Below are 10,857 nucleotides of genomic sequence, written 5' to 3'. Positions count from 1 at the left end.
GTAGAGGGTCCAATATAGTTTAGGATTAGTTGTTAATTGTTTGACAGTTGAATTTTCAAATTTTATTAGGTAAGGAGATCCGAGATTTGTTTGTCATTTAGCATGGATAAAAGCTGGATTACCTTAGATAAAAATAGTGATGAGTACCGAGAAGGGGTTTAACAATTTGTCTTAAATTCCAAGCGGTATGCAAGGAATCCTGAAATGATTATATGTCCTTGCGCAATTTGTCGCAACCTTAGCCCACAAACTGATGACGACTTAGAGATGCATTTGATGCGCTACGACATTGATCCTGATTATGATATTTGGTGTGCACACGGTGAAGATGCGGGTCCATCTATACAAGTTGTAGATAATGAAAGTTCAGATCATATTGATGTGGACTATGAACTTCCAGAAATGCTTCAAATGTATAAAGACGCACATTACCCCTTTTCTGATGGAGTTGGAAGTTCAAGGACTGCAAGCATAGAGGAATAGTACAAAAAGAAAGTAAAGGAGGCTGAAGTTCCTTTATATCCTAGGTGTAAGAAAAGGTACACAAAATTATTAGCCACCCTCATATTGTACAAATTCAAAGCTGATAATGGCCTTCCTACTGAATCATTTGATGAATTGCTTGAAGTTTTCAAAGACATGCTTCCAGATGTTAATACTTTTCCTGAATCTAACTACATAATAAAAAAATTCTTGAAAGAATTTGATTTGGGGTATGAGAAGATTGAAGCATGCATCAATGATCGTTGCCTATTTAGAGGTGAAAAGAAGAAGAACATGCAGAACTGCCCCGAGTGTAATGCTTCAAGGTGGTATGTGAATCCACGGACCAATGAGATAAATAAGGGAGTGCTTGCAAAAGTTTTGCGTTATTTTCCTATAATTCCTAGGATTCAGAGGATGTTTTTTTCAGCAAGTAATAGTGAGCTGTTGACTTCGCTCTCTACTCATCACAATCAAGATGTCATGATGCGCCATCCAGTCGACTCAATTCAATGGCTCACTGTTGATCAGAAGTGGCCAAGCTTTGCTTCTGAGCCACGAAACTTGAGATTTGGACTAGCCACTGATGGGTTTAATCCTTATAAAAATCTAAGTTCAACACACAGTATCTGGCCTGTGATTTTAGTCATCTACAATCTGCCACCTAATGTTTGCATGTCACAAAAAAATTTGATGCTAAGTCTACTCGTTCCTGGCCCCAAACAACCAGGGAATGACATAGACATGTATTTGGAGCCATTGATAGATGACTTAAAGGAGCTGTGGAGTAATGGGGTGGAGATGTATGATGCATACAAGAGGGCGATGTTCAACCTGAAAGCTATCTTGTTGCGGATAATAAATGACTTTCCAGCTTATGGTAATCTAGCTGGTTTAACTACAAAAGGGAGTTTTCATGTCCTGTGTGTGGTCCTGAGACATTTTCTAAATGGTTACAGCTTGCAAATAAGGTTGTTTATTTCTTGCCCAAAACCACGCTTTCCGCTTTAAGTATAAGTGGTTTAATGGAACGAAGGAGACGACCAAAGATATTTACTAGATTGGCTGTTGTACGTGCCTAACGTGGGTTCAAAAATAAATTGGCAAGAAAAAAGAGAACAGAAAAAAGAAATATAAGAAAGGAGATCGGTCTAAATTGCTGAAAAAGAAGTCAATATTTTTTGACTTGCCATATTGGGAGGTTAGTTGGTTTATTATGTTGTTTGCTGGTTATGCATTTATATCTATTTGTATGTTATCTTAGCTATTTTTCATGACCTAAATGTAAATTTGGTGAATTATAGGTACTGCCTTTACGTCACAATTTGGATGTCATGCATATTGAAAAGAATGTGTGTAAAAGTGTGTTAGCAACCATATTAGATGTCAATGGTAAATCGAAAATTGACAATGAGTCTCGTAGAGATCTTGAGTTACTAGAACTGATGGAAGATGTGCCAAATGATGAAAAACGTGATAAATTAGAGCTACCATCTGCACCTTATACATTAACAAAGGTTAAGAAACCTAAATTTTGTGGTAAGTTGTATTTTCAAAGGTTTCCTGATGAGTATTGCAGTAATATTGCTAATTGTGTCAAGCTGCAACAGTGCAAGATACAAGGTCTTAAGTCTCATGACCATCATGTTTTAATGCAACAATTGTTGTCTGTTGCATTAAAAGGGCTTTTACCTGAAGGCCTAAGAAAAGCAATATGGCGTCTATCTTCGTTTTTCAATGAGTTGTGTCAAAGGGTATTGGACAAAAAAAGGTTGGAAGAGTTGGAAGATGAGATTGTATTGACTTTATGTTTGCTGGAGAGATACTTCCCTCCGTCCTTCTTTGACATTATGATTCATCTTACTATTCATATCGGGAGAGAAGCTAAGCTATGTGGTCCGGTGCATTTTAGGTGGATGTACCCTTTTAAGAGGTAACTTAATTAGAGTTTTTTCTCATATACTGTGTAAAATGCACTTGGCTAATCTTGCTTGCAAGTGTCCTTTTTTAAATTTAGTGTGTTAACTTTTTTGTTTGCTTTAACTTGTTAGATATATGAAGGTACTTAAGGACTATATATGTTAAGAATCGTGCTAGACCCGAAGGATCAATAGCTGAAAATTATTTAGCTGATGAGTGCTTGAGGTTTTGTGGTCAATACATGAAACAAGTAGATGCTATTAGTTCAAGAAGGAAACGCAATGAAGGAGTTGACGATGAAACAATTGTAGAAGGGTCTACACTGTTAAAAGGGCGTTCAGTAATCTTATCAGATTCGGTATACAAAGCTGTTCACTTTGTATGTTGCTGAATAGTGCAGAAGTTGAACCATATATACAGTAAGTTTATAATACATATAGTTCTTGTTGATACATGCATTTTGCATTACTAAATTACAAACTAACCCTTACATTTCTATTAGGGTTCATAAAGAAGAATTAAGTCTTTCAGATCCACATTTAGTTACTAATGACAACTTGTTAGAGAAAACTCAGTTAGAGACATTCATTGTTTGGTTACAAGCCAAGGTTTGAAAAACTCAATTTGTTTTGTCACTTCTATGGTAAATAACTACACATGCTAATTGAAAGTGATTAATTCTTGTTATTTGAATAATGTATAGATTATGTGTGAAGCTAGTGTAGAGGGGATTTTGTCGGATACTTTGAAGTTGCTTGTGAAAGGGCCTAGATTTTATGCAATGTCGCATATTGGTTTTATAATACATGGAAAACACTTTTACACAGTAGATGCAAAGGTCTCCACGACGGATTATGGTGTCCATATTGAAGCAGATTCTAGTTTGAATTATTATGGAGTTATAAGAGATATTTTGGTGTTAGACTTCTACACTTTCCGGTTGGCTATATTTCGGTGTGACTGGGCGAACATTGTTAGTGGTGTTAAAAAGGAGGATGGGTTCACCTTAGTAAACCTTCATGATGGTTTAGATAAAAAGGATCCATTCATTTTAGCATCACATGCAAAACAAGTGTTTTATTCTAGAGAAACTGAAAGTTCTAGTTGGTATGTGGTGTTGAAGGCTCCTCCAAGAGGCTTTCATGATTTGAAGGTTTTTGATGAGTCTGTTTTTACACCATATGTTCCACAAGATGTTTCAGCACTTGACATAGATAACTGGGATAGTGATCAAAGTTGATATTGTTGTGTAATCTCTTGTAATCTTTTGTATATGTATATATATATGATGTATGTTGTGTTTTCTACTAATATATGAAAATGGTAGTGTTTACTGCATGGGTTGCCTCTCATATATTCTTATAGCATTTAAACCTTATAAATCATATTTTGTTCCTACTAGACTTCATTATTTAGTTTGTTTTAACTTTCCTAGGTGAATAAATACTTTCAGTGCACACTTTGCTGATATGGCTGAGGTATGAGTTTATTTGCACTACTATTACATTAACTTGTATAAAATATGTACTTATTTGCTTTTAAGTATCCATTTTCATGTTGTGTAGAATGCTAGTGGGACAAAGAGAGGTAGGAGAGAATGTGCACAGTCCGAGCAATGTGCATAGTCTACTCAGGAAGGAGAAAATCTTGGTGTAACTAAAAAGGCAAAGAGAACAAGAGGCAGAACCTATTTGCAAGTGATGGCAACAAGTGAAAAGGAAAAGAAATTAGTCGAATGGAATTCAAAGGGGCAACCTGTTGGGGAAGTCTCCAGGAAATTTTCTTCCACCATGGGCGTGATAGTACGTGAACAAGTGCCAATTGTATTTGACTCTTGGCATGGAGTTAAGGATCCAGCAAGGAACACTCTTTGGGAACTTTTAATGGTAATTTATACATGTTTACGTTCAGTTGTTAGCTATGTGATGTTTTCTGTAATGCCTCAATTAATATTCTATTTCAAATTATGGCATGGTAGTAATTTTCTGTTCTCATGGGAACTTTACAGCAAAAATACATTGTCGATGTATGCTTCAAGGGATTCGTCTTGCAGCAAATGGGTAAATTATGGAGATCTTGGAAATCTGAACTTTCGGTTGAGATAAGAAAGATTCTGGAAGCAAAATCAACAAAGACAGAGAGAACAAATCTCCTTACCAAACTTAAGCCTCAAGATGTGTCAACAATGGAGTGGGATCAATTCGTGAAAGAAAGAATGTCTGATAAGTGGCTGGTAAGTAACTAGCATTGCTTTACTTGATAGTTTTTAGTTTAAACTTCATTTGAACTAGACGTGCGGTATATATTCATGTAGGCAAAAAGTATGAAAATGAGAGAAATAAGAGCAAAACAGACTCTAACCCACACAATGAGTCAAAAAGGGTATGCGCGAACGGAAGATGAACATGTAAGTCAAGCTTAGAGTAATAAACTATATATAATTACATATATTTATCTTCCCCTTTGAATTTAGAGTGATTTCTGAATTTGCTTTCATGACTTTCCTTTTCAGAACAAACAACACCCTGACAAGCCGTTGACCAAGCCACAACTTTGGATTACAGCACATGTGTCAAAGAAAAAGACAAGTGAAGCTAATGCTGCTAAAATTGTATGCTGACTACAACTTCATTTATCATCTTATATTTTACTTGTTTCAAAATAATTACATTTGATGGTGGTTTGTGTATTATTTTTGTATAGGTTGAGATATAAGATAAAATTGATAAGGCTCCACCTAATGATGATGGAGAGGATATTTTGACTCAAATCCTTGATAAGGAGCGCAATGGTCGTATTAGGGGTCTTAGAGAAGGGGTTACAAAAACTAAATTATATGCTCAATCACAAAGTGACGCAAGATATCAAAAAATAGAGGCTCAACTAAACGCAGTGACTGCAAAATATACAAAATTAGAGAATATATTAGCTTCCAAACTTGGAATAAACTTGGAGGATGATGATGCAAGTGGGGAAGATGCACCTGGAATTTCCAAGGTATTTGTTCATGCTTATATGTCTTTCCAATTCATAAGTTGTAGTGTCATATCAGGATACTTATAGATTCCCTTAATTGCATAGAATAAAGCCCAGTGTGATGGAAGTGTAACTCGAGAGCCTACTGCGACTCCAATGGTACGAGTAATTGTGTTTGCTTAATACTATGTTCGTCTATAATTCAACCAGTATGTGGTATTGACTATGTCATGTAACTATGATTTATATTTTGTAGTCTGGACAAGGAAACACCTAGCAACAGCCTTCAATTAATAACAAGTGCAAGTTGCTAACTGGAATGGCAATGGTGAAGTAGTGGCAAGAGGTTTCCTCTCAGCAATAGATCTAAAATCAACAGTGCACGAGTACACACTTGGACCTGATTGTTATAGGATTTCCATTGAAGATGTATTTGTGGAAAGAGCAGAATTTTATCGCTCTGTGCCTGAATTTGCGAATCTTGAGGATGCACATGGCAGCACAATTGTTTGACCAATCAAGTACATTATCTTTGATGATTCAATATGAGGTAAATTATATCTATTCCCATCCATATGATTCTAGTGTAAGGGTTTAGCTTGTTTGCTGGAAACATGAGGCAATTGGTCTTATTGATGTGATTTTGTATATGGTGGACAGTTTGGTGGGTTTGGATGCTTTTGGCAGATTGCAATAGGCTTTTGGCATGAAGTAATAGTATTGATGAGGAGCATGCTAGTCCATATTGGTTTTATGTTTGTGAACTTTCATTTATTGTGTTTGTGATATGCTTTTGCAGATTGGAAGAGGCTTTTGGCAGATTGCAAGAGGCTTTTGGCATGAAGTAATAGTACTGATGAGGAGCATGGTTTTCAAACTGGTTTTATGTTTTTGAACTTTCATTTATTGTGTTTGTGATATGCAAGGATCTTATTATTGCATTTGTAAGTTATGAGAATGGTGTAAGATCTATATTTGGGTTTATGCTATGTGTTGGATATAAATTTGTGAATGGATTCATTTAGATGATGTTTATGCTGAGCTTTGATGCATATTTGTAAATGCATGAATAATTTGGTTATTGTCCAGATTAAATTTGAAGTTTTTTATTTTATATATACATAACATTACATGGGGTTTTACAAATGCCATCCAAAATGCCATGGTATAGATCTAATGGGGTTTCAAAAACGTAATGGATGTATATTTATGGCATTTTGAAACTGCTATGGAAATGCATTTATGGCGTTTCTAAAATGTCATGGAAACAAGATTTTATAGCGTTTTTAAAACGCCATAAAATCTGTTTCAAAAGCACGGCGTCGCTTTAGACGGCGTTACGGGACGTCGTTCAAAAACGCCATGAAATGTCTTTTATGGCGTTTTTCAAAAGCCGTAGATGTGTATATTTGTAGTAGTGACATGTTTATCGCCATCGGTGGTACATTATGTGGATCTGATGGCAAAGTATGACTTCCAATCGGGCATCTTTTTCATATCTAATATATATTTTGAGAGTATCTGTTAGTACATATGGGACCCACATGAGTGGTTCAAAAGACCATGGTGCACTGAATCCACTCCGCTTCACCAATGCTTTAGGCAAAGTTCAAATTTGGTTGTTAATTTGGACAATTTTCGTAAGTGCTAAGCTGTTTAGCATAGGAGTGACACATATATTGAACAAAACAAAACTATATATGTTTGGAAGTCACTCCCAAAATGAACGACCTCCCATAATTCTCTCTTTTACAAATGACATATTTTTGGCTTTGACATATAAATTAGGCACAATTGCTAAATTACTATCCTAGGTTTCATCTTAGTGTCAATTTGTTACCCTAGGTTTTATTTCAGCTAATTTGTTACAATAGGTTTTCTAAATTAGCCAATTTGCTACCTAAGATTTTATTTTAGCAAATTTGCTGTCCTTCCATCAAATTTGTTATACTTTAGATTTTCAAGATGAATCGATTTTGGTAATTTACTTATCAAAATTTGAAGATTGACTATAGTTCACCTTAGATATTCAAAATTATTAATGTTTGGATGAATAAATGGACAATTTGAAATGACAAAAAGATAGCAAATTGGCTAGTTTTGAATACATAAGGTAGCAAATTGGCAAACATAATACTTAGGACAACGAATTGGCTAATTACGAAAACCTAGGGTAGCAAATTGACTGAAATGAACCTAAGGTAGCAAATTGATACTAAAGTGTAACCTAAGATAGCAATTTAGCTAAAAAGCGGAGTTAACATGTTTATCACCATCCATAGTACCTCATGATGGCAAAGTATGACTTCTAATCGGGCATGTTTTTTGTATCTAATATCATCTTTTTCATATCTTATATATATATTTTGAGAGTATTCAGTACATCAAGGGGCACTTGCAGCAACCAAAATAGATGGTTAGATAATATCAAATTACACTTTTATTAGTATTAAAATAATATTGATTACATATATTAATGTCTGAGATTACTCAATAACTGTTGGGTTACTTGCACCGAATGTTCCATATCAGAGAGATCAAACAATGACCTAGGAATCGTTGCAAGATTCGCACCACAAGGCATAGACAATGCGAGGGGCACATGCACTACTACGATGTCCTTCCACTAATCACATGGGTTGGGAAAGGAACTGGGGTCAACGAGAGACACCATACATTCCCAAAAGATAGCAAATACAAGAATCTGTCCGAAACAAAGGAAACTCTTAATGCATCACTGACATGAAATGCGCTTGGAGAATATGCTTATATGTTGTTTTAAAAATGATTAAAAAAATTAAAAAGAAAAAGGAAATTAGGAGATCTAAACATGGATTAATTTTTTTTTTGTGAGAAACGGAGAATAGGAGATACTACGATTTGTACCCGTGTCGAACCGCGGGGTTTCAACGTGTAAAAAGATGGCAAAATCCGAAAGGTAAATAAGTCATTTCATGAAGTTTCCTAATGACAAAGTTGTAATTAAACAAAAATCAAGGATGAAATCGTCATTTTAGCCCCACAAGTAAGAGTTGTAATTAAACAAAAAAGCAGGGACAAAACAATCATTTTGGTTCCATAATGGCAGAGTTGTAATTAAACAAAAAACAGGGACAAAATCTTCATTTTAGCCCCACAGGTAAGAGTTATAATTAAACAAAAAAGCATGGACAAAACTGTCACATCCCGCCCCTTAAATTTTTATCTTATTTACTAGCTTGATTATAATAAGAATTTTACCGTCTCCGTCAATGAAGTTATAGTTTAATTGGTCCCTAGAGGGGTTTTGGGAAACGATTATTTCGGAGAGTTATTGGTAGGAAAAATTTTGATGACGGTAAAGAGGGTAAATTTTGGGCTGGTAAAAGGTAATTTTTAGTGGGTATTATTTTTGGAGTTGGGTGTATGTTTGGTGTGGGTATTTTTAGAGTTGGCCCGGTTTGGGGAGGCCCAAACCATTTCTCATTTTTTCTTCTTCTTCTCTCTTCCTTCTCTTCTTCTCCCCGACCCTTTCTCTTTCTCTCTTGGACTGCCGGAAGTTTTTCGAGCCCAGTCACTGTCGTCCGGCCAAGCAAGGACGCCGCACCACTCCAGCACGGTCCGTCGTCCTCCCCGCCGCTTTCCTGGGCTGGTGAGTGGCACTACAACCCCGCCGAACGGAGGAAGTCCTCCTTGGAAGCCGGTTGTCTTCTCGCCGGAACTCTCTCCTCCGGCCGCCAAAGCCGGTGATCCTTGGCTCGTTTTGTAGCCCTCCTTCCATGCAGCAACCCCTCTAAAAGGCTCACTCCCTCTTGAGCTAGGTAAGGAGAAATTCGAAGTTGAAATCCTAGGACTCTTTAGGTGTTTGCATTCAATTCACCTAGCTAGGCTTGGATTTTGTGTTTGTGCTAGTTAGGAGAGTTATAGAAGGAGTGGAGAGGAAGCTAATGTTAAAATTTGGTGGGCATTGGAGGTCGCCGGAATCGGCCTGGTGGCGCCGCCGCCGCTGTTTGGGAGTTTTGTATAGTTTTAAGTGTGGAATATTAAGGGGAGTTTATTGTTGTGAATTATGGAATTTTCGGATGAGTTTTGGATAGGTTTGTGAATTTCCGAAGTTTGGTATTTTTGGCGGTTGAATAATGTAGAATCTGGCCGTAGGATTTAAGTCATTTTCTGGGGGAAGTTGTATTTACGGCTGCCGAGTATGGTATTAAAGTTTGGGTCATTTCGATTTAAGAATATCGAAGTTAGGCAATGATGAGCGTGTTTATGGCTCTCGGTTATTTTTGCCTATTTTCTATAAATATTGAATTTTTAGTTGGGAAATTAATTACATATTTGGATCAGGACGAGAGGAGGCCGAGTAGAAAAAGCCTTTGAGCGACATCAGACTTAGGCCTAATTTGTGAGTGGACTTTTGTTTTAATTGAAAAGCATGCGATGAGTTATTTTGTTGATCATTTATTTCTTCTGATAAGACTTACTGATTTCTTGGCTATTTGGCAATTTTTTCTCCTTGGGAGAGATCCCGAAAATGAGATTTTCGGTGGACATGTTTATTGGATGTTATGAATATAGTATGTATATAAATGCTAGCTAGCCATACGTGCTTGGTCCGTCATAATGAGGTAAAATTCCATTATGGCGTGACGTGAGTGTTAGACACAAGCGTCATAGCCCTATATGAAAACTACTTTATTTTCTGGTTTATTTAGGTTTTCATATAGGGAGTCCACACGTATATATACACCCGTCCTCTTTGGTCATAATGAGGAAAAATTCCCTTATGGCGCGACGTGAGCGTTAGACGCAAGCGTCGTAGCCTTGTATGAATTTCTATTTTTCTAATTTGTTCATAGAATTCATACAAGGAGTCTGACGAGTGTAAATACATACACATATATGTTTATATATAGTTTAGCCTGAGAGGCTCCAGTTTATTTGAGTTGGTGACTAGCCGGAGCTAGTCGTGAAATTGCCAGTTTATGAGTTGAGCGCTTTTGAGCGGTCGCATGCAGCATAATTTCTTTGGAAATTAAAATGGGAATGCATAAATATTTTTTTATTAATTTATTTTTGTCCACTCACTCTAACGTTATTAAATGTTTTCACCTGGGCCGTTCGTTTTAAAATGCCTAGTCTGCAGAGTTCGGGTTAGATCTAGTAGGAGGCGAGGCATAGTCACCTGCATTTCCACCATTTTTCACCAGTAGGTTACCTGTTTAACCTACCCGTGTTTTCTTACTTCCGCTAGTGTCTAGTAGCTCTGAATACTCGGGATTAATGTAAATTATTTTCGGTAGTGTGCGGTCTGTTGATTTCTGTTTAGAATATTTAACGGAGGATGTATGTTATCTTATTTGGATAATTATGTGTTGATTTGGAAGATGATTTTATTATTGTTATTGGTGGTGGTTGTGTTTGGGGAGCACGTAGGCTCCAGAAGTTAAGGGTGGATTGAGAATTTTAGGAGTGCTTGCAGGTTTTTCTTTAGGAATG

The 10,857-nt window shown here is 36.4% G+C and overlaps 1 protein-coding gene across 1 annotated transcript; it reads left to right on the top strand.

The window, feature by feature from the left end:
- Window positions 1–267: 267 nt before the first annotated feature.
- Window positions 268–3,643, top strand: LOC101301103. Its single transcript, XM_004298105.1, has 5 exons — window positions 268–413; window positions 528–1,401; window positions 1,788–2,416; window positions 2,545–2,761; window positions 3,107–3,643. Exons 1-5 carry the CDS (start codon window positions 268–270, stop codon window positions 3,641–3,643), a joined length of 2,403 nt encoding a protein of 800 aa, XP_004298153.1.
- Window positions 3,644–10,857: the final 7,214 nt, after the last annotated feature.

This window comes from Fragaria vesca, linkage group LG4, assembly GCF_000184155.1.
Source record: "Fragaria vesca subsp. vesca linkage group LG4, FraVesHawaii_1.0, whole genome shotgun sequence".
NCBI classification, from domain to species: Eukaryota; Viridiplantae; Streptophyta; class Magnoliopsida; order Rosales; family Rosaceae; genus Fragaria; species Fragaria vesca.
The sequence above is the reverse complement of the archived record's forward strand: the minus strand, read 5'-3'. Positions and strand labels throughout refer to the sequence as shown.